General features: G+C 45.4%; 1 protein-coding gene across 2 annotated transcripts in view; it reads right to left on the bottom strand.

Annotated features, from left to right (window-relative positions):
* Positions 1 to 24,450, bottom strand: part of LOC132875547 (uncharacterized) — a 29,251-nt gene extending 4,801 nt beyond the window's left edge. Inside the window, exons 1-6 of one of the 2 annotated variants that reach the window (XM_060912404.1) lie at positions 24,293 to 24,436; positions 22,559 to 22,635; positions 4,987 to 5,198; positions 2,670 to 2,926; positions 2,347 to 2,469; positions 2,081 to 2,225 (exon numbers count right to left, since the gene is read on the bottom strand). In XM_060912404.1, the coding sequence (XP_060768387.1) occupies positions 2,081 to 2,225; positions 2,347 to 2,469; positions 2,670 to 2,926; positions 4,987 to 5,198; positions 22,559 to 22,635; positions 24,293 to 24,334 (856 nt within the window). In that variant the 5' untranslated portion in view covers positions 24,335 to 24,436. Of the gene's footprint in view, positions 1 to 2,080; positions 2,226 to 2,346; positions 2,470 to 2,669; positions 2,927 to 4,986; positions 5,199 to 22,558; positions 22,636 to 24,292 lie in introns of both variants that reach the window. The other variant, XM_060912405.1, reaches the window with a different exon arrangement.
* Positions 24,451 to 25,039: the final 589 nt, after the last annotated feature.

Below are 25,039 nucleotides of genomic sequence, written 5' to 3'. Positions count from 1 at the left end.
ATGTGAGAGGAAAAGGACAACTGATTGTCCATAGTTACCTCAAGGTTGCGTGCAGTGACCGAAGGTAAGATCAGAGAGTTGTCCAGGGAGATCACAAGATCTTGATGTGGGGATGAATCACCCGGGATGTACAGCAGTTCAGTTTTGCTGGGATTAAGTTTCAGCTGATGCCAGATATGCTAAGATGAGAGTGGAAACATGAGTGTCTGAATGAGGGAAGGAGAGGATGAGCTGAGTGTCATCCTCATAGTAGTGGTATGAGAACCTATGAGAGGATATGACCTCACCATGAGATCAAGGATAAAGGGAGAACAGAAGAGGACCAAATACTGAGCTTTGTAGGACACCAGTGAAGAATCCGCATGGAGTAGATGTGGATCCCCTCCACGTCACCTGATATGACTGACCTTCCAAGGAGGAAGCATACCATTGCCATGCTGTGTAAAGAATTACAAGACTCATGAGAATGGACGAGAGTCTTGCGATTGTGTCAAATGCTGCTGAAAGTTCGAGTAGGATGACAGTTTGGCTGATCTAGCAGCATGTAACTTTTCACTGATGGCCAAAAGGGCAGTCTCTGTGGAATACGTCACTTTGAAACCAGACTGATTATGATCTTGGAGTTTTTTCTGTGAGAGGTAGAGACACAGTTGATAGACAGTCTGTTTGAAGATTTTAGAAAAAAAGAGAGAAGTGATACCAGTCGGTGGTTGTTGATGTCTGAGCGATCCAGAGTGGGATTCTTCAGGATGGGAATAACCCTTGCTCACTTGAATGCAGTTGGTATATGACCAACCTGGAAGCTGCAGGAGGATAGACAGCAGCACCAATTAACTTGTTCCAGCTGTGCGAGCCCTGCCTTGCAGCCATGCACAATCTGGCCGTCCACAACACTGGTGGTGCTGAAGGAGAGCTGCCCATTCAGCACCATGAGAGTGGTAGTGTGAGAAGTGATGTTCTTCCTGTGTGGGGAAACGCAGGAGCCTCTGGCACAAGGAGGAGGTCTTGTGAGATGGTCTGGAACATTGTGGATGGGATTGGATCCAGTGGACAAGTGGTAGGATTGCAGGACAAGATGATTTGTAAGATCTCTTCTGTTGTTAGATTTGGAAAATGTGTCAGTGAAAGAAAAAGAAGAGGAATCCTGAGTGTGCAGTGTAGGAGTTGTGGTAGGACTGAAGGTCTGGCAGATCTTTTCAACTTTACCATCACAAAAGGTCGCAAAGTCTTCAGCAGTCATGGAGGATGGAGTGAGAGGACCCAGCAGTTCAAGTAATGAAGAAATAATGTTGTGGAGCTTGTGAGGATCTTGTGGAGAAGTTGCCAGCTTTTTTTTTTGTCAAAGGCAGTCTTAGTAGAAGTCACTTCAGATGAGAATTTGGACAGGAGAACACAATAAGAGACAAGATCTCTGTGGAGTGGTGATTTCGACCACTTTCTCTCTACTATAATTAATTCTGTCTGATTGCTGTGCAACACATCCAATAGCTAAGGAACAGGGCAAGAAGTTTTCCTGGACAGAGAAGATTCATGGATGAGGAAGGAGAGGAGAGTGTCTGTGGCTAACTCCAATGGTAGGGAGGAAAAGGAGTCAGGGTCTGGAAGAGAAGATATGGTGCAGGAAGCTATGGATGAAGAGGAGATTTTGGTGAGTGGGAGAGAGATATTGATCGCTGATTTTAGGCAGTATAGGGAGGGTGATGATGGTGAAGGATACAAAGTGATGATCAGAGATGTTGGACTGGGGTAGCATTGATGTCTGTAGCTGGGGAGGAGTGGCCCAAGACCAGGTCCACATTCCTCCTTTGAATGAATGAATAAAAACTGAATCGCAATTAATATATCTGACAGCATAATCTCTTAGTTTTTCCTACCTGTAAATGCATTATTTAGACAGGAGGGGGCGCAATAATGTACAATGGAGGAAATGAGTGTGACATCACTGTAGGCTGAAGTAACACAGCTCTACTGCTGTGAAAACACCAAAACAGATCTAAAATGTGAAAGAGCTGTTGCAGGGTTGACTGTACGGCCGCAAGGTTCAGGAGCTTCTTATATATAAAAAAAAGCATTCGCTTACCTGTAAGCAAGACCATACGAGGTTCCCACACCACCTGGTCATTTTCATCCAAAAGACCTAAAGTGACTTTATCAACATCACTATTAAAGAGCACCTCAAATGTAGGGTGATAGTTGGGGCCATAGTCACACTCAAACTCCTCAACCTAAGGAAACAGGCAATGGAAAGTTTATTTCAAATGAATGTCTGAAAGGTCAACCATGTTTCATTAAAAAGGACCAAGGTGGTGATGAGCCTTTTATATAATAGTATGAGTTGTACCTTACCTTGGGTTGGAACACATAATTGTGGTCAGTATTTGTACAATATGGCTGGTATTTTTTACCAGTGGTCAGTGTACATTTGGAGCTTGTCTCGATGTACGTGTTGCACTCATGTTGTTTCTGCACCTTCAAGGGAACAAAATGAAATTGTATTCACTTTAAATGCTAAATATAAAAGAGTTTAGAAATACAAATTTTAGTAAAATTGTGTTTTCTCAAAAGTGTCTAATAATACATCTTTTATCACTTCCCATGATAACAGCATCAGGATAAAACACACTTACACAAGCCATGTTAAAGATAATATATAAATAAAAGCAGATTACCTCTTCAACTGGCACATTCTGTGGCAAAAGGTGTATGTGCAGTTTACTCATCCTGTGCGTCCCAATTATTTTTTTATAGAACAGTAGAACTTGGGCCTTGATAGAATAACCTTTATATAGCAGTGCTCTTAAGAGACCAAAGAGGGAGAGACCTTCAATGTCTATGATGACGTGTGTGTTTGTTACTTTTAGTGGCTGAATTATCTCCACATTACCACCAGTCACATGTGCCACAGTAAATTCCACCACATCTGAGCCTGTAACATATAGAACAACCAGAACAAAACATTTTACATCATAATAAACATGAACTGGATATTTACTCCAGTAGTTTACAATTTTATCTAATTTGGCTCATGATGGAGGCTCATGATTTACTCTTGTATGTGCTAATGCCATCATTAGAGCTGTTAAAATTTGTATTCAAACCTCAGACAAAACTACAGAATTTAGCACTATTTAGAAAGTTATGTAAGAATTCCACATAAAGGTTAGAACTTGCCCTTAAAACAGAGGAATGTCTCAGGTACACACAATTCCTTGGTTTTAAGCAAATTTTTCTTGCATGATATGTGCCCAGAGCTATTCTCAGACACAATATGTCATGGTGAAGGTTTCTTTTTTTTTTGGTAAGGATACCATTGGAGGCGGCATGGTGGTGTAGTGGTTGGCGCTGTCACCTCACAGCAAGAAGGTCCGGGTTCGAGCCCCGTGGCCGGCAAGGGCCTTTCTGTGCGGAGTTTGCATGTTCTCCCCGTGTCCGCGTGGGTTTCCTCCGGGTGCTCCGGTTTCCCCCACAGTCCAAAGACATGCAGGTTAGGTTAACTGGTGACTCTAAATTGAGCGTAGGTGTGAATGTGAGTGTGAATGGTTGTCTGTGTCTATGTGTCAGCCCTGTGATGACCTGGCGACTTGTCCAGGGTGTACCCCGCCTTTCGCCCGTAGTCAGCTGGGATAGGCTCCAGCTTGCCTGTGACCCTGTAGAAGGATAAAGCGGCTAGAGATAATGAGAGAGAGAGAGAGATACCATTGGAGATGAACAACATCATAATCTGAGACATTGTTTATTTCAAGGACCAAACGGTTTATGGATGAAGTTATGAATTCTGGTGCCATCTCTTCCTCAGGTAAGTTATGCACATGCACCTGGCTGTCCAAATGATATAAAAGAAAATGTGATTCATCAGACCAGGCCACCTTCTTCCATTGCTCCATAGTCCAGTTCTGATGCTAACGTGCCTGTTGTAGGTGCTTTCAGTGGTGGACGGGGTCAGCACTCTGACGGGTCTGCAGCGACGCACCACCATACATAGCAAGCTATGATACGCTGTGTCCCCTGACACCTTTCTATCATCTCATCTCATTATCTCAAGCCGCTTTATCCTGTTCTACAGGGTCGCAGGCAAGCTGGAGCCTATCACAGCTGACTACGGGCAAAAGGCGGGGTACACCCTGGACAAGTCACCAGGTCATCACAGGGCTGACACATAGACACAGACAACCATTCACACTCACATTCACACCTACGGTCAATTTAGAGTCACCAGTTAACCTAACCTGCATGTCTTTGGACTGTGGGGGAAACCAGAGCACCTGGAGGAAACCCACACGGACACGGGGAGAACATGCAAACTCCACACAGAAGGGCCCTCGCCGGCCCCGGGGCTCGAACCCAGGACCTTCTTGCTGTGAGGCGACAGCGCTAACCACTACACCACTGTGCCGCCCCCTTTCTATCATATCCAGCATTAACTTTTTCAGCAATTTGTGTGACAGTAGCTCTTCTGTGGGATCGAACCAGATGGGTCACCAGCTGTCCTTCCTTAGACAACTTTTGGTAGATACTAATCACTGCATACCAGGAACACCCCACAAGATCTGTCATTTTGAAGATCCTCTGACCCAGTTGTCTTGCCATTACTATTTGGCCCTTGTCAGAGTCCTTGCATTTGCCCATTTTTCTTGCTTCCAACACATCAACTTTGAGAGCTGACTGTTCACTTGCTACCTAATATATCCCACCCCTTTTCAGATGCCACTGCAATGAGTTAATCGGTGTTATTCATTTCAGCTGTCAGTGGTTTTAACATTATGGGTGTATTATGAGTGGTGTACACTGTGTAATTTACAATGCTTTTGATTACAGACCAGGTTTATTTATAAGTCACTTTTAGGCATGTTAAATACATCACTGCAAAATGACACAGTATTCACACACTGTTAGAAGGTAGATTTCACTTTTATTAAGTTGCTTATAATTATACTGTATATTATATTTAATCATGGATTTATAAAAGTTAGCCATAAGTCAACTTACAGGTCTCACAACGTGGAAGATGTAGATGACAGATAGACCCTTCATGGCAGTCAATACTGTACAGAGGTCCTGCAGGCTCCATTTGGTCTAACCCATCCAAGAAACAGCTGTCCCAGGACACTATTCTGTACAGCACTTCCCCTTTCCCTTCCATCTCAAACATAAGGTTGGTCAATTTGCACATAAACTGACCAGCATGAGGGCAGAGAAACCTGAAAAAAAGAAAACCTGGAATAACATCTCATCTCATTATCTCTAGCCGCTTTATCCTTCTACAGGGTCGCAGGCAAGCTGGAGCCTATCCCAGCTGACTATGGGCGAAAGGCGGGGTACACCCTGGACAAGTCGCCAGGTCATCACAGGGCTGACACATAGACACAGACAACCATTCACACTCACATTCACACCTACGGTCAATTTAGAGTCACCAGTTAACCTAACCTGCATGTCTTTGGACTGTGGGGGAAACCGAAGCACCCGGAGGAAACCCACGCGGACACGGGGAGAACATGCAAACTCCACACAGAAAGGCCCTCGCCAGCCCCGGGGCTCGAACCCAGGACCTTCTTGCTGTGAGGCGACAGCGCTAACCACTACACCACCGTGCCGCCCCTCTGGAATAACATGTCCGTCAATAATATTTTCAGTAATCAAGAGTTTCTTTGACTGTAGGGGTGGACAAATAATACATTTCATCACAGAAATGTGGAGGCTGTTATAGCATGCACACACATACACACACATTATATATATGATATATATATATCAGCTGGATAGTACAGTGGTAATGCTCACTGACTATGACGCAGGAGATCGGGGTCCGAATCCCGGTCGGGGCAAAACATCATCCAGTAAGGGTCCTTAGGCAAGACCCCTCATGATATATCAGCCTACCTCAGGAATGAGTGAAGACATAACTGACAGAGTCATACCGGCTCAGACGTCGCCCGGGTCAACAAGGTCTGCGTCAGTTGCCAGGGAACCAGGGCAAACTGATGAGAAATGGGCTACTGGAACAAGACATCGATGGACGAGGACAGAAAATATGGATTTGCTGGAATGCTACTATACAAGCAATCCCAGAGAGAGGGGATACATGCAGCGAATGTGGGACCATTGGATACTTCGAAACCCACAATCAAGGCTAACAAAGAAACAGCTATTAGCCCAGTGTTCCAACATCCGCAATCGAAATCTACTATCACAACAATGATGCTACGGCAAGGGGGAGCCAGGAAGACAGGACAGCGGGGAGATGTCATCATCATCCCCACAACCAGAGATTGGGTACCAGGCCCCAACAGCTAACAGCCTCACCACAAGAGCTGCTGACCTGAGAAGGAAGATCGTGACCCAACTGGAAACCTGGAGCCCCCGACGAATACTGAAGCTGAGTTGCCAAGTACCTTCAGAAGATCTACTAGTAGATGTGAATGCTGCTCTGAAGACAATCTCCACAAGAACCATCACTGAGGCCAACAAGCTGATACACAGTACAGCAACAGTAATCATTGGAGATGCTTGGACACAAGGTGGGCTCGGGACATAAACAGTATCCACCATGGAAGAGACGATTAGAGGCCAAGATAAAGGCAGCACGGAGAGAAGTTAGCCAGCTACAGTAGCTGAACTACAGAAAGGGAACATGGTGAATAAAGGGGCACCCAGGAAGTACAACTCACTCTCCATACCAGAGGCACTTGAAACTGCCAAACAGCGACTAACAGCTCTGGCCACCCAGTTGAAGAGATACAGCAAGGACAAGGTGTACTCTCAGTGGCAGGGGAACAACAACCGGTCAGACCCACCAAGAGCTGAGGTGGAAAAATACTGGAAAGACATATGGGAAAGAAAGGCATCACACAACACCGATGCCCAATGGTTAGTGGACCTAAGAGCTGACCACAGCAACCTCCCAGAACAAGAACCAGTAACCATCTCAATGGCAGATGTCCAAGAAAGAGTGTCAAAGATGAAGAGCTGGACAGCACCAGACCCCGATATGATCCATACGTACTGGCTGAAGAAGCTAACTGCACTCCATGAACGCCTAGCAGCACAGATGAACCAGCTGCTGAGGGATGAGACCCACCCAGAATGGCTAACCCAAGGCAGGACAGTCCTAATCATGAAGGACCCCCAGAAGGGACCCATCCCATCCAACTACCGGCCAATTACCTGTCTCTGCACAACATGGAAGGCCCTGTCAGGCATCATTGCGGCAAAAATGAGTAAGCATGTGGCTCAATACATGAGCGAGGCACAGAAAGGGATTGGCAGTAACACCAGAGGAGCCGAGCACCAGCTACTGGTCGATAGAACAGTCGCCCGAGACTGTAAGAAGAGACAGACCAACCTGTGCACTGCCTGGATTGACTACAAGAAAGCCTACGACTCAATGCCACACACATGGATACTGGAATGTCTGGAACTGTATAAGATCAACAGGAACCTAAGGACCTTCATCCAGAACTCAATGGAAATGTGGAAGACAACCGTAGAGGCCAACTCAAAACCCATTGCCCAAGTCAACATCAAGTGCGGCATATACCAAGGAGATGTGCTATCACCACTGCTGTTCTGCATAGGCCTGAACCCCCTCAGTCGGATCATCACGAAGAGCAGCTACAGGTACCGATTCCGTAGTGGGGCAACAATCAGCCACCTGCTCTACATGGATGACATCAAGCTGTATGCCAGGAACGAGCGAGAAATAGACTCGCTGATCCACACCACCCGGATCTACAGCGATGACAGGGATGTCATTCGGATTGGACAAGTGTGGCCGGATGGTCTCAAAGAGAGGCAAGATGATCCGGACTGAGGGGATTGACCTACCAGAGGGCAACATAGGTGATATCCAAGACAGCTACAAGTACCTTGGCATCCCACAGGCTAATGGAAACCATGAAGAGGCCACAAGGAAGTCAACCACAGCCAAATACCTCCAGAGAGTAAGGCAGGTCCTGAAAAGTCAGCTGAATGGTAAGAACAAGGTCCGAGCCATCAACATGTATGCACTACCAGTCATCAGATACCCCGCTGGTATCATAAACTGGCCAAAGGAGGAGATAGAAGCCACAGATATCAAGACTAGAAAGCTCCTCACCATGCATGGAGGGTTCCACCTCAAGTCCAGCACCCAGAGACTATACACTAAGCGGAAAGAGGGAGGCTGAGGGCTAGTGAGCGTCAAGACCACGGTCCAGGATGAAACATTGAAAATCCGAGAATACATCAGAAAGATGGCCCCAAAGGATGAACTGCTAAGTGAATGTCTCAGGCAGCAGAACCCTGATGAGAGCGCAGAGGAGGAGGAGGAACAGACAACCTGGAGGGACAAACCCCTACATGGCATGTACCACCGTCAGATAGAGGAAGTGGCTGATATAAAGAAATCCTACCAGTGGCTGGATAATGCAGGACTGACAGACAGCACAGAGGCACTAATCATGGCAGCACAAGAACAGGCCATAAGCACAAGAGCCATAGAGGCCAGGATCTACCAGAGTAGATCAGACCCAAGATGCAGACTGTGCAAAGAAGCCCCTGAAACAGTCCAGCACATAGTAGCAGGGTGTAAGATGCTAGCTGGATCAGTGTACATGGAGAGGCACAACCAAGTGGCTGGGATAGTATACAGGAACATCTGCAACCAGTATGGAATAGAAGTACCCAAGTCCCAATGGGCCATACCACAGAAGGTGGCTGAGAACAACAGGGCCAAGGTTCTGTGGGACTTCAGCTTCCAGACTGACAAACAGATCCTGGATAACCAACCGGACATAGTGGTGGTGGACAAAGAGCAGAAGAGGGTGGTGGTGATAGATGTGGCGATCCCAGCTGACGGCAACATCAGGAAGAAGGAACATGAGAAACTTGAGAAGTATCAAGGGTTGAAAGAGCAGCTGGAACGGATGTGGAAGGTCAAGGGTTGCGTGGTCCCCATGGTAGTGGGGGCACTTGGGGCAGTAACCCCCAAACTGGGAGAGTGGCTCCAGCAAATCCCAGGAACAACATCTAAAGCCTCAGTCCAGAAGAGCGCAGTATTAGGAACATCGAAGATACTGCGCAGAACCCTCAAACTCCCAGGCCTCTGGTAGAGGACCCGAGCTTGAGGATGACATGGATACCACCCCCCCCACCCCCCCGCTGGGGTGAGAAGGATATATATATATATATATATATATATATATATATATATATATATATATTGTGGCAGCGGGGGCGTAGTCTAGCATCGGTCTGTGACAGAAGGGCGGAGTCGGGGAAGTTAAGTGGCAGAATCACTACACCTGTTGTTAATTAATGTGTTTGTGTGTCTTCCCAGTGACCACGCCCTATTTAAGGAGAGAGAGTGGGAGCAGAGGGAGCTCTCTCGACAACCAGACGGCTGATGTGTGTGCGTGTGTCTGAGTGTGTGTTTGCAACTGCAAAGTGCAAATAAAAGAGTTTTGTGAGATCAGTTCTGTCCTGCTGTCCTTCTGTGCTCCACCCACCTACATGGACTGCTACAGTGGTACCGAAACCCGGGACCCGAGCACAGAAGACAACAGCCCCATGGAGTCCTCCACCTTCGCCGACCTGATCCACGCCCTCGCCACGGCCCAACAGAGCCAGCACCAGGTGCTGCTCGCCCTCCGAAAGGAGCAAGAACAACGGTTCGAGGCCCTGGTACTGGCGCAACAGGAAGATCGTCGGGCGTTCCGGCACCTCCTCGCATCGGCGGGGTTCACCATCTCCACCGCCGCGGGCCCTTCCCCCCTCACCCTCACGAAGATGGGCCCGCAGGACGACCCCGAGGCATTCTTCACGCTCTTTGAGCAGGTAGCAGAGACCTCGGGGTGGCCGGTGGAACAGCGCGCGGCGCGCCTCCTCCCCCTGCTAACAGGAGAGGTGCAGCTGGCCGCACTACAGCTCCCCGCCGACCGCCGGCTGGCCTATGCAGACCTTCGCCGGGCCGTCCTCCAGCGGGTGGGACGCACCCCGGAGCAACAACATCAGCGTTTCCGTGCTCTGCGCTTGGAGGAAGTCGGCCGGCCGTTCGTGTTTGGCCAGCAACTCTGGGACGCCTGCTGGCAGTGGTTGAGGGCCGACAGCTGTGACGCTGAGGGACTCATCGACCAGGTGGTACTGGAACAGTTTGTCGTGCGTCTACCAGCGGGAACCGCAGAGTGGGTCCAGTGCCACCGCCCGGCGTCGCTGGATCAGGCAATCGAGCTGGCGGAGGATCATCTGGCGACTGTCCCAATGGCAGGACAGCAGACAACCTCTTCTCTTCTCTCCTCTCTCTCTCCCCTCCTCCTGTGTCTTCTCCTCGCCCCATTCCCCCACCGTGGAGACAGGGGCCGGCACCACCTCAGCCGGCCCACCGCACCCGCGGTGCCCTTCCATGTCTCCCTTCTGTGTCTGTCTCTCCCCCCCCCCCCCTCAGGTGAGTGAGCCCCAGAGCACTAGTGCAGAGAGGAAGCCCGGGCCGGTTTGCTGGCGCTGCGGGGAACCGGGCCACCTCCAACAGCAGTGCTCGATAATGGAGGTGGGCGTGGTGGTTCAGATCCCCAATGCGCCAGGAGCCACCCTCGATCGGGCCGGAGCGTATCGCATACCGGTGAGTATCCAAGGGGATACATATCAGGCGTTGGTGGATTCTGGCTGTAATCAGACCTCAATCCACCAAAACCTGGTGCAAGACGAGGCTTTGGGGGGAGCACAATTGGTGAAGGTGTTGTGTGTGCACGGGGATATTCACAACTACCCTTTAGTGTCGGTCCACATTATTTTCAGAGGGGAAATATTTATAGTGAAGGCGGCGGTTAATCATCGCCTTACCCACTCTTTAATTTTGGGGACTGATTGGCCGGGATTTCGGGGTTTAATGAAACACTTAGTACAGAGTGGGTCCTGACATTTGACAGGGGGAGGTCCCGGTGTCGCTTTGGCGGGAGCAGCTGTCACAGAGCCGTCTACGTCATCTCCATGCCAGAGTGAGGAGCCGCCGGCTCCTCCTCTCTCTATTGGGGAATCCCTCGCGGATTTCCCATTAGAGCAATCGTGAGACGAGACTCTGCGGCATGCGTTTGACCAAGTGAGAGTAATCGATGGTCAAACGCTCCAGCCGAACGCCATCCCGTCCTTCTCCTACTTCGTGATTATGAAGGATAGATGATACCGAGTGACGCAGGCCACTCAAACTAAAGAGCGAGTCACGCAGCTGTTAATTCCGAAGAGCCGCCGGGAATTGGTATTCCAGGCGGCTCACTTTAATCCCATGGCTGGACATTTAGGGCAAGATAAAACACTAGCCCGAATAATGGCCCGATTCTATTGGCCGGGGATTCGCGGCGATGTCCGTAGGTGGTGTACGGCATGCCGCGAATGCCAGTTAGTAAATCCAGCGGCCATTCCAAAAGTGCCTTTGCGCCCTCTACCGTTAATCAAGACCCCGTTCGAAAGAATTGGGATGGATCTCGTCGGGCCATTAGATCGGTCAACATGAGGGTACCGCTTTATATTAGTTCTGGTGGACTATGCAACGCGATACCCAGAAGCAGTGCCTCTTCGCAATATCTCAGCACGCAGTATTGCGGAGGCACTCTTCTGCGTCATCTCCCGAGTTGGAATCCCAAAAGAGATTCTGACTGATCAAGGTACCTCGTTTATGTCACGAACACTGAACGAACTGTATGGGTTATTAGGTATTAAGCCGATCCGCACCAGCATGTATCACCCACAAACGGACGGTTTAGTGGAACGGTTTAATCGCACCCTTAAAAACAATTCAAAAATTTGTAAGTGAGGACGCGCGTAACTGGGATAAATGGCTCGAACCCTTGCTCTTTGCAGTGTGAGAGGTCCCCCAAGCCTCCATGGGGTTCTCCCCGTTTGAATTATTATATGGGCGTAAGCCGCACGGCATTTTAGACGTGCTGCGAGAAAATTGGGAGGAGGGACCTTCACCAAGCAAAAATGAAATTCAATACGTTATTGACCTGCGCGCAAAACTCCACACACTCACACACCTAACCCAGGAGAATTTGCGGCAGGCCCAAGAACGGCAAACCCACTTGTACAACAAGGGTACGCACCTTAGAGAGTTTGCACCAGGAGAGAAAGTACTCGTACTGTTGCCCACATCGAGCTCTAAATTAGTCGCCAAGTGGCAAGGACCTTTTGAGGTCACACGGTGAGTCGGGATACGTCGACTATGAGGTAAAGCGAATGGACAGGTGTGGGGCGCTACAGATTTACCACCTCAACCTACTCAAACTCTGGAACGAGGAGGTCCCCGTGGCGTTGGTGTCGGTGGTTCCGGAGAAGGCGGAGCTGGGGCCGGAGGTTCAAAAAGGAACATTAGCATCACGTCCCTCTCCGGTCCCCTGTGGAGACCACCTCTCGCCGACCCAACTCGTGGAGGTTGCCCAGTTGCAGACCAAGTTTTCGGACGTATTCTCACCCCTGCCCGGCCGCACTAACCTCATAGAGCACCACATTGAGACACCCCCGGGGGTGGTAGTGCATAGCCGCCCTTACAGGTTACCCGAACACAAGAAAAAGGTGGTTCGGGAAGAACTCGAGGCCATGCTCGAAATGGGCATCGTCGAGGAGTCCCACAGTGACTGGAGCAGCCCGGTGGTCTTGGTACCCAAGGCCGACGGGTCGGTCCGGTTCTGTGTGGACTATAGAAAAGTCAACGTGGTGTCTAAATTCGATGCGTACCCAATGCCTCGTATTGATGAGTTGCTCGATCGGCTAGGCACGGCTCGTTTTTACTCGACACTGGATTTAACAAAGGGTTATTGGCAGATCCCCTTGACTCCATTATCCCATGAAAAAACGGCCTTTTCCACACCGTTCGGCTTACACCAATTCGTCACACTTCCTTTTGGGCTGTTTGGGGCGCCCGCTACGTTTCAGCAGCTGATGGACAGGGTCCTCCGCCCCCACGCCACCTATGCGGCCGCGTACTTAGATGATATCATTATTTATAGTAATGACTGGCCGCGGCATCTACAACACCTGAGAGCCGTCCTTAGGTCGCTGAGACGGGCGGGTCTCATGGCCAACCTGAAGAAGTGTGCGATTGGGCGGGTGGAAGTACGGTATCTGGGCTTCCACTTGGGCAACGGGCAGGTGTGTCCCCAAATTAACAAGACTGCAGCGATTGCGGCCTGCCCGAGGCCCAAGACCAAAAAGGGGGTGAGACAGTTCCTGGGGCTGGCTGGCTATTATCGTAGGTTTATACCTAATTATTCGGACTTCACCAGCCCGCTGACTGATCTCACTAAAAAGGGGGCACCAGATCCGGTCCAGTGGACGGAGCAATGCCAGCGGGCTTTTTCTAAGGTTAAGGCTGCACTGTGTGGGGGGCCACTTTTACACTCCCCTGACTTTTCTCTCCCCTTAATGTTGCAGATGGATGCGTCGGACAGAGGGCTGGGGGCCGTTTTGTCCCAGCAGGTGGAGGGGGAGGATCACCCCATCTTGGACATTAGTCGCAAGCTGTCGGTGCGTGAGGGGCGCTACAGTACCATCGAGAAGGAGTGCCTGGCGATCAAGTGGGCGGTCCTCGCCCTCTGGTACTACCTGCTGGGACGCCCTTTCACCCTCTGTTCGGACCACGCGCCCCTCCAGTGGCTCCACCGCATGAAGGATGCCAATGCGCGGATCACCCGTTGGTATCTGGCACTCCAACCCTTTAACTTCAAGGTGAGCCACAGGCCGGGGGCGCAGATGTTCGTAGCAGACTTCCTCTCCCGTCAAGGGGGGGGGGGGGGGGAGTTGGCTGCGGGCCGGACGGCTGCCCGGCCTGAGTCGGGCGGTGGGGGTATGTGGCAGCGGGGGCGTAGTCTAGCATCGGTCTGTGACAGAAGGGCAGAGTCAGGGAAGTTAAGTGGCAGAATCACTACACCTGTTGTTAATTAATGTGTTTGTGTGTCTTCCCAGTGACCGCGCCCTATTTAAGGAGAGAGAGTGAGAGCAGAGGGAGCTCTCTCGACAACCAGACGGCTGATGTGTGCGCGTGTGTCTGAGTGTGTGTTTGCAACTGCAAAGTGCAAATAAAAGAGTTTTGTGAGATCAGTTCTGTCCTGCCGTCCTTTTGTGCTCCACCCACCTACATGGACTGCTACATATATATATACACACACACACACACACACACACACACACATATATATATATATATATATACCGTATACACACACACACACGTGCACGCGCGCACACACATTATATAAAGTGTGTGTGTGTGTGTGTGTGTGTATATATATATATATATATATATATATATATATATACACACACACACACACACACAGTGGCATGCAAAAGTTTGGGCACCCTTACTGAAATGTCTATTACTGTGAATAGTTAAGTGAGCAGAAGATGAACTGATCATCAAAAGACAAAGGTAAAGACGACACATTTCTTTTCAACGTTTTCTGCAAGATTTGTTTTTGTTTTGTACAATTGGGGAGTGAAAAAAGAAAAGGAACACCATACAAAAGTTTGAGCACCCCAATACATTTGAGTTCTCAGGTAACTTTTATCAAGGTTCCAGACCTTAATTAGCTTATTGAGCTGTGGCTTGTACAAATTCTTCATTAGGAAAGGTCAGATGATGCAGATTTCAAAGCTGTATAAATTCTCTGACTCCACAAACTTGTCCCTAAAATCAGCCGCCATGGGCTCCTCTAAGCAACTCCCTTGCATTCTGAATAATAAAATAATTGACGCTCACAAAGCAGGAGAAGGCTACAAGAATGTAGCAAAGTGTTTTCAGGTAGCTGTTTCCTCAGATTGTAATGTTATTAAGAAATGGCAGTTAACAGAAACAGTGGAGATCAAGGTGAGGTCTGGAAGATGAAGAAAACTTTCTGAAAGAACTGCTCATTGGATTGCTAGAAAGGCAAATAAAAAACCCTGTTTCACTGCAAAAGACCTTCAGAAAGATTTAGCAGACCCTGGAGTAGTGGTGCACTGTTCTACTATGCAGTGACACCTGAACAAATATGACCTTCATAGGAGAGTCATCAGAAGAAAACCTTTCTTGTGTCCTAGCCACAAAATTCAGCGTCTGAAGTTTGCAAATGAGCATATAAATAAGCCTGATGCATTTTGGAAACAAGTCCTGTGGACTGATGAAATCAAAATAGAACTTTTTGGCCACAATGTGCAAATGGTATGTTTGGAGAAAAAAGGGTGCCAAATTCCAGGAAAAGAACACCTCTCCAACTCTGAAGTATGGGTGTGGATCGATAATGCTTTGGCGTTGTGTTGCAGCCAGTGGCACAGGGCACATTTCATTGGTCGAGGGAAGCATGGATTCGAATAAATACCAGCAAATTCTGGAAGCAAACATCACACCATCTGTAAAAAAGTTGAAGTTAAAAAGAGGATGGGTCCTACAATAAGATGATGATCCAAAACACACCTCAAAATCTACAATGGAATACCTCAAGAGGCACAAGCTAAAGGTTTTGCCATGGCCCTCACAGTCCCCTGACCTAAACATCACTGAAAATCTGTGGATAGATCTCAAAAGAGCAGTGCATGCAAAACAGCCCAAGAAACTTGTAGAACTGGCAGCCTTTTGCAAGGACAAATGTGTGAAAATCCCCCAGGTAAGAACTGAAAGATTATTAGCTGGCTACAAAAAGTGTTTACAAGCTGTGATACTTGCCAAAGGGGGTGTTACTAGGTACTAACCATGCAGGGTGCCCAAACTTTTGCTTCGGGCCCTTTTCCTTTTTTGTCATTTTGAAAATGTAAAAGATGAAAATAAAAAAAAATAGTTTTTGCTTAAAACATAAAAGGGAATGAGTCATCTTTAACTTTATGCCTCTTGGCAAGCTTTATAGAGATGCTGATTTCCTTTTCCAGCAGGACTTGGCACCTGCCCACAGTGCCAAAACTACTACCAAATCGTTTGCTGACCATGATGTTATTGTGCTTGATTGGCCAGCCAAATCGCCAGACCTGAACCCCATAGAGAATCCATGCCATGCTGCATTGATGCAGTAATTTGGGGTAAAGGACAACCAATTATTGAGTGCATAAATGAACATTCTTTTTAGAAGTTGGACATTTCTGTATTGTAAATCCTTTTTTGATTGCTTTTAGGAAATATTCTAATAATTTGAGATACTGGATTTCTGATTTTATGAGCTATATGCCATAATCATTAAAATTAAAACAAAAAAAGGCTTGATATAATTCAGTTTACATGTAATGAATATAGAATTTATGAAAGTTTACCTTTTTGAATTAAATTATGAAAAAATAACTTTTTCATGATATTCTGATTGTTTGAGATACCCTAGTGTGTGTGTGTGTGTGTGTGTGTATATATATATATATATATATATATATATATATATATATATATATATATATATATATATATTGTAAGCACGTATGGGTGTGATTGTCAGGGGTTCACATGTTTTGGTGAGTTTTGCTGCAGGCTGTGGGATTTGGAAAAAGTAGTAGTTTAAGTTTAAATGTAGAGTTCAAGTCAATATACTCATCATGAACATGATTACAGTGGCAATATTGGGCTTTCAATGATTTCTTTGAATTTTTACCTCCGCCAAGGTGGTTATGTTTTCATCGGCGTTGGTTTGTCTTTGTCTGTCTGTCTGTGTTCAAAATAACTCAAAAAGTTATGAACGGATTTTGATGAAATTTTCAGACAAGGTGTGTATTATGACAAGGAACAAATGATTAAATTTTGGTGATGATCCGGATCACCGTCCGGATTTTTTTGAAGGATTCTTTATCATTGGGAGATGTATGACCCTTTTGGCCTTCCGGTTTTTCCCGCTTGGCGGAGGTCTGCGCTCTCCGAGTGCTTTTCTAGGTTTTTTTTTTTTTTTTTTTGCTGGGGCAGAATGATTGTACAACATACATCTTTAATAGGAAAAAAAACCATGCAGTGCTCAAGTTTTAATTCATTTAACAGAGCCAAACATAGATACACCCATTTAGACTATTAATTCACTGGTGTTGAAATTTCCAAAATGTCTTGTAATTTGCCAAGGCCTCTTAACTTCCTGTTAGTGATCATGATTGACTACACCTGGTAGGTTTAATGTATCAACATAAAAAGAGTTTATTTGACAGCCCTCATTGGATAAACCAACACACAGTACAACTGGAAAGTCCAAGGAGCTCAGTGTAGATCTGAGAAAGAGGATTGCAGAGTTACACAAGTTAGGAATATCTCTTGTAGCCATTTCTAAAAGAACTGAAGATACCATGATCATCAGTTCAAACAACTGTATGTAAGTACAGGTCATTGGGATGTGTATCCATTTTGTCAAGGACCGGAAGAAAATCCAAACTGCCACCTTCAGCTGAAAGGAAATTGGTTCAGATTGTCAGGAAAAACCCAGGAACCAACAAGACACAGGCCCATGGCTGTAACTACCATTGAGGACACTGAGGTCATGTCCTCGGTATTTTTTTCAGAAATTTAAAATTGGTCTACGCTGAATTCGAGCAGTGATCAATGTAAAACGCAGCGTCCACATCCACATGTCATCTGCACACATGCAAACTCCTCACCTTTCAGCGAAATTCGCCGTTTTGGTCCCAAAATAGGTCACTTGTGTGAATCGTGTAGATCCAAAGAGTTTTTTTTTTTGGGGGGGTAGGCAGGCTACAACGTTATTGTTGCCAAACATTTCACTTACAAGGTTACAGCCAATCGAGATAAACATTAACACGCACTTCTTTTCCATTGGAGTTCTGATCAGCTGGTGCGCAACCCACTGCTGGTTGCCAGTCCTCGCTTACGAATATCCCACAGATTCAGACCGCAAAGTCACCTTTTTATAGAGAGATCTGGCAACCTCATCTCGCGACTGGATCTGAACATACCAATGGAGCAGTTTCCAGCGCGCTCAGGGGTGAATAACCATGGGCGGCTCTACCGGGGTGGCATAGGGTGGCAAATGCCACCCTAAAAGAAAGCCTTGCCACCCCAGTTGGCAGCGACGAATTCAAAGAAAAATTACGGCCAATTTGACATTTACGTGCGCGAATTTCCAATGTCCGACTGCGGCGAATGCAGCACAAGATAACGCCAGAGATTGGTTGTTTTGGAAAATTGAGAGGTGCGAAGCGAGGGAGGCAGGAGTCGCGAGGAAAGGAGACACGGGAGGACAGAAGTAAAAGCTGATTAACTGTCTATCAAGAAATGAAATTATAATGAATGAACAGTGCTAGCATAATTGTGATGCTGATTTTGAGAGGATAAAAATCAGGTTGGAGAACGTTATTTAGCTAACTATACATGTAAGGCCAAAAAAAAAAAAAAGTTTGTTTCCGGTAACCCGACCGACCGAGAATTTCCGCGTCGAAACTGCTGACCGTAAAGTTTTTATTACAAATTTCCCTCGATATTTTAGTGTAAGCGGCATTCGTTTGTCATAATTTTTTGTTTCAACGCATTCAAGTTGTGAAAGAAACGATAAAAAGTAAAATGTTTCGCCACTTCTATCAGCCCTCCTGCATAAACATGGAAGCGCACTTGTATACTGAAGGAGGAAGGGAAAACTGAGCCGAGCCACCATTTTGAATCCTCATTCAAGGCTGTAATGTAAATTGCTTCCTCTTCAGTATACAAGTGCACTTCCATGGCAGGAAAAACACTATGTTTTGCCGCCTATGTAGTCCCCTATTTATACAAATAGGAGTCATTCAGGATTCAGCCATGTTTATGCTCAGTGTTTTTGCTCGACCCAAGTTCTACAGTAGGCTAGGCGAGGCCGTCTGCTTTTAATGGAAGTGGCCTAGCCTAGGACATTAAACCATATTTTCACGTTATTTCTTGATAAGGTGTTTTCACGTTATTACATGAAAATATCATGAAATAACGTAATAATTTTGTATCATGAAATTACATGATGTTATATTACATGATAAATATATTGTAAAAACGTGATAACTTTGTTAAAATCAATACTACGTTAAAACATTAGCTGAAATTTTAGTTCTAACAGCCACAGAAAACATAGCACAGCGGGGTCACAGGGAGTCTCTTGACTCTGAAAAAAACGGTATTTTTCTTTCTATGTTAGACTTGCTGTGTAATCATGTTGTTGTTTTTTAATGTCTGTTCTTTTGCATATACAGTATAAAACTGTCCAGAAACGGTATAGACCTCATCTGAGAATGTGTGTTCTTCGTAAACAATAAAAGCATGAGATTGAGTTTGTCTGTACGAGTTTGTAAATGGCAGCCCGTGCCCTTTTGTAGTGTGTACATACTATTTGTCGTCAAACTGTGATAACTGTGATTAAATTCAGTATATATACACGTCTGTAATATGTTGCCACCCCTCAAAAATTCCTGCCCCCCTCTTGCCACCCCATAAATATTTTTCTAGATCCGCCCCTGATTTCACATAGGTGATGTCTTTAAGAAAATTGACAGACAGGGATTGGCCAGGTGTGTCCTCTGGGGTAGGTCTGTTAGATAGCACAGGCAGCAATATATACCTTTTTGTAAATAGCCCACTGTGTTGTACACAGGGGTGAAAATTAACTTCACAAAATCTCAAACTTTACCGGCCACTGACAAATAAATGGTACAATTTACCGGCCACTGACAAATAAATGGTACAATTTATCAGCCACTCAACAGTAACTTATTAAGACATGTTTATGGAAAGTTATCTCATCTCATCTCATTATCTCTAGCCGCTTTATCCTTCTACAGGGTCGCAGGCAAGCTGGAGCCTATCCCAGCTGACTATGGGTGAAAGGCGGGGTACACCCTGGACAAGTCGCCAGGTCATCACAGGGCTGACACATAGACACAGACAACCATTCACACACTCATTCACACCTACGGTCAATTTAGAGTCACCAGTTAACCTAACCTGCATGTCTTTGGACTGTGGGGGAAACCGGAGCACCCGGAGGAAACCCACGCGGACACGGGGAGAACATGCAAACTCTGCACAGAAAGGCCCTCGCCGGCCACGGGGCTCGAACCCGGACCTTCTTGCTGTGAGGCGACGGCGCTAACCACTACACCACCGTGCCACCCGGAAAGTTATTTTGTATTGTATTAAATTCAAGATGTCACTGGTTGCAATTTTTTTTGTAACGTAGACTACAAAATGTACTTTTGCGCCCGTGCCGTGTGTCCGTGCACCCTTCTCACCTTTTTCACCCCTGACCAGTTTGCATGCCTGCATCTGTATTTCCCCCCCAATAAAATTCACATTTGTCTAATGTCATCTGAAATCTCTCAGCCTCTATCTCTATCGTTGCCGTGTCTAACGCAGCGTCATGCGATGTAGCCTATACTAGTGTCGGCCGGGGAAGTTGGGTTTTGGATAAAACAGGCAGGGTGTAGTCTATGCTCTATCACATATGCCTACCTAACCTAACGTAGGCTAATAGTCACATCGCATTATAGAGCTTTACCTGAGTGCAAAATGAAAACGTTGCAACAAACTAAATTAAGGTTTGGACAGCCAACAGAAGAGCAGGGAAAGAGAAGGCGGGAAGGTGAGAAAATATTGTCAGTGCAGTGGCAGACCGTTCAGCGGTGTCATGCCAACTTTCCAAGGGGAAACGTTTCATTGTCATTGCCTATTACATTTTAGTTAGCATTTCGAGAAACATTCAAAACTACGTTGTCACAGGCAGCCCTGTGCAGGGCTGACTAAACGGGCTTGTTTGAGTAACTCTCTCTCTTTCTCTCATAACTCTTTCTCTCTCACTCACTCACATAGACACACACACAAATAATACACTCTCACACACTCTCTCTAATACATAGTCTTCACACAGAACTAATAGCCCTACATTCTAATGTAATTTAAGATAATGAAATGTAAATAATGCCAATACTTCAAGTAGCTGAGCAATACACTCAGTTCAGTTCAGTTTTGACTTTTATGTCAGACAAAACTCCACAGTTATGATGGCACAGTTTTAGAATTGTTGAAGTAAATGTGTTATGAGACAAACTTACATTACAGGCAATGGTGAGAACACTGTTTCAGAGAATGCATGCAAATGGATCTCAATTCAAGACAGCCAGATAGACTGATGCCTTTACATTACTGCTCAGAATGTCTCTACACATACAGACACCCACAAATAACACAAACTGTCACTCTCTCTCTCTCTCTCTCTCTCTCTCTCACACACACACACACACACACACACACACTATTATAAGGTGTAATACTAAAGCTTACAATTCAGCAGTTCACACCCGTTCTGTCATGTGTATGCTGCAATGTAAATAATGCCAATACTTTAGGTAACTGGTATGTATACTCAGTTCAAGAGTTCACTACCTTTCTACTTTTATGTCAGAAAAAAACACCACAGCTATGGTGCCACAGTTGTAGAATTGTTAAAATAAATGTGTCCACCACCAAATTTATCCTTGGTTTGTTATTTATTTATTTAAGTTGTGCCGGGGGGCCTTCGGTGCTGTCAGCCATGCTTGACCTCAGTATTTGAAAAATCCTGGTTATGGCCCTGCACAGGCCTGCCATGAACTGGAAGCTGCTGGAATAGCAGCATCACTGTCAAAATCCAGCAAATTTTACATTGCCATGGACTGAGAGACTGCTAATCAAAAAAGAAGTCCCTGCTCAAAAATTGACACAATCAAGCATGATTAAAGTTTGTGGCTGAGCATAAGAAAAAGCCTTCTGAAGGAACATTTGGCCACAATGACCAGAGGTATGTTTGGAGGAGTAAAGATGAGGCATTCAACCCCACAAACACTGTACCAACTGTTTAACATGGTGATGGTAGCATCATGCTTTGGGCCTGTTTTACTGCCAGTGGAGCTGGTGTCTTGCACAAAGTGGATGGAATAATGAAAAAAGAGGACATCAGAATTATTCAGCATAATCTCAAACCATTGGCTAAAATGAATGAAACTTGGACATACGGTAGTTGGGTGTTCCAACAAGACAGTCATCCCAAACACGCATCAAAGCTGGTTGTGAAAATGACAAGCAGGCCAAATCAGGACTTCCCAAATTCCTGACTTCAACCCAATCAAAAATTGTGAACTATGCTTAAAAATCAGGTCCATATGAGAAAATCAAAAAATGTAATTGAATTCTGCCAAGGAGAGTGGTCACATATCCAACCACAATTCTGCCAGAAGCTTGTTGATGGCTACCAAAAGCATCTGGTCAAGGTGAAACTTGCTAAGGGACATTTAAACAAAAATTAGGTGTGAAATCACACCTAATATTTGTTTAAATGTTTAAAGATATATGGTATATAATCATTCTGCTGCCCCAGAAAAAGAAGAGTTCAAAGAAATCATTAAAAGGCCAATATTGCCATGATGTTCATATCCATGATGAGCAGATGTGAACTTCTTACCTCAAATGTACATAAAAATAACCTCTTTTGCTTTGTATTAACAACTAGTGTTTCTTTCTTTTTTGCATTATTGAATCTACTTGCCTGCTGGGCATTATGAATAAAAATCTAAAACCCTGGACATGAAATCTGCTTCTCCTGGATGCCTGGCTACTGATTTGTCCACCCTTAAAATAAAAATGCAGGCATGTTACCTATATTCATATTTGTTCTTTTCCTCAGCATAATTTTCAACCAGTTCCGGAATGAATACTTCCATTTCTGCCAAGGGCTGTTAAAAACAGGAGACAAGGTGTGGACAGTTTCATTGATTGAACATAAACTGAGCAATCAAATGTTTCAACACACCAAATCAGATTGAATATACACATATACACTGATCAGCCATAACATTAAAACCACCTGCCTAACATTGTGTAGGTCCCCCTTGGTCACCTTTGCTTTACCACTCTTTCTGGAATGGAAAACCTTGAGTTTCCCTCAGCTCAGGGTTACCAAACTCAGAGTTTTCACTAAACACACTTTCTGGAATACTCCCCTATAGGGGGCAAAGTGGGGCCTCCATGGATCAGAATTGTTTGTTCAGCACATTCTACAGATGCTTGATCAGATTTAGATCTGGGAAATTTGGAGGCCAAGCCTCAAACCATTCTGTTCCTCAGTAACCCATGATAATTTTTACAGTCTGGAAGGGCGTATTATCTTGCCCTTGCCCTGAAGGGGTGTACTTGGTCTATGACATTGTTTAGGTATGTGGCACATGTGAAAGTAATATCCACGTGAATGTCACGACCCAAAGTTTCCCAGCAGAACATTGCCCAGAGCATCACAGTGCCTCCACTGGCTTGCCTTCTTAGAGCCCCAAATCAGAAAAAGTTGGGAAATGCAACTAAAAAAAAAAAAGAGCAGTGATTTCTAAATTTACTTTTACTTGTATTTCATTGCAGACAGCAAAAACACAAGATATTTCATGTTTGGTCTGGTCAACTTCATCCATCCATCCATTATCCGTAACCACTTATCCTGTGCAGGGTTACAGGCAAGCTGGAGCCTATCCCAGATGACTATGTGCAAGAGATGGGGTACACCCTGAACAAGTTGCCAGATCATCGCAGGGCTGACACATAGAGACAAACAATAATTCACACTCGCACCTACACTCAATTTAGAGCCACCAATTAACCTAACCTGCATGCCATTGGACTGTGGGGGAAACCGGAGCATCCGGAGGAAACCCACATAGACAACATGCAAACTCCACACCGAAAGGCCCCCCTTCAGCCACTGGGCTCAAACCCAGAACCTTCTTGCTATGAGGTGACAGTGCTAACCACTACATCACCGTAACGCCAGTCAACTTCATTTCATTTGTTAATATACATCAATTCCTGCATTTCAGGCCTCTAACACATTCCAAAAAAAGCTGGGAGAGGGGAAATTTAGGGCTAGGAATGAGGTAAAACAACTAAATGATGTTAATTGAAACAGGTGATGTCAATAGATGATTGTAATCATGATTTGGCACAAAATCAGTATCCAGGATAGGCCTAGGCTTTGAGGAGCAAATATGGGTCAAAGATATATAGATTTCAACAAAGGCATGATAAAATTATTGAAATGTTTAAAAACAATGTTCCTCAAAGAAAGATACGAAGGGATGTGGATATTTCATGCTCTGTGGTGCATAATATTAAATGATTCAAGGAATCTGGAAGAATTTTGGTGTGGAAAGGGCAAGGGCTCAAGCCTAAGCTGAGCACCTATGATCTCCAATCCCTCAGACGAGACTACATCAAGAACTATCATTCATCTATAGCTGATATAACCACCTGGGCTCAGGATTACTTTGTCAAGCACTACAATACGAAATTACATCCACAAATGCCAGTTACAACTTTACTGTGCAAAAAAGGAAGCCTGATATTAACTGTGTCCAGAAGCGCAGTAGACGTCTCTGGGCTCGGAGGCATCTGGGATGGACCATCACGCAGTGGAAATATGTATTGTGGTTGATATTTACTTCTGTCTGGCAACACAACCTGTGAAAGTAAAAAATACAGTGAGAAGACTTTATGCATTATTACAGATGTGAATTGTTTCATCTGAAAATGTGGAAAGTATCTGTTAATCTGGTTAAAACACAGCTGATGTGGGTCTTAATCAAAAAGAGGAAAACTAGACAACAATCAGTCATCACACACAGTAAATATGTATAATGTAGCATTGTACTAATATATTACTAGTTCCCATTATGGAACAGAAATATCTTGTGATTTTTTTGGAAAATACTATTTTCTGATATATGCATATATTTATCAGTATACAGTGTGTCAGTGTACCATATGTGCATTTCCCCCTGTGTATTTTAAATATATAGTTAAATATTTTGTAATGTTTCGATGTGCTATTGTAGAGCATAAAGGAATATACAGAATGTCAGATTCCCACTTCCTTTCATTAAAAACACAGACATTAATCAATGTAAAAAAATTGAACAGATAACAGAATGATGTGCTTTGCTACTGCCTCATCTACGTATATACTGCTTACGACAGCATATCACAGAAGACTTGGGAAGATGTGTGATCTCATTTTTTCTCTCTTTCATGAGGGTGAGTGTATAAACATATGGAGTTTTAGTCATATCTTTGACCAAGGGTGTGGTCTTTCAATTT

The sequence above is a fragment of the Neoarius graeffei genome, chromosome 28, assembly GCF_027579695.1.
Source record: "Neoarius graeffei isolate fNeoGra1 chromosome 28, fNeoGra1.pri, whole genome shotgun sequence".
Lineage (NCBI taxonomy): Eukaryota > Metazoa > Chordata > Actinopteri > Siluriformes > Ariidae > Neoarius > Neoarius graeffei.
Note: the sequence above shows the minus strand (reverse complement) of the source record. Positions and strands in the feature narration are given on the sequence as shown.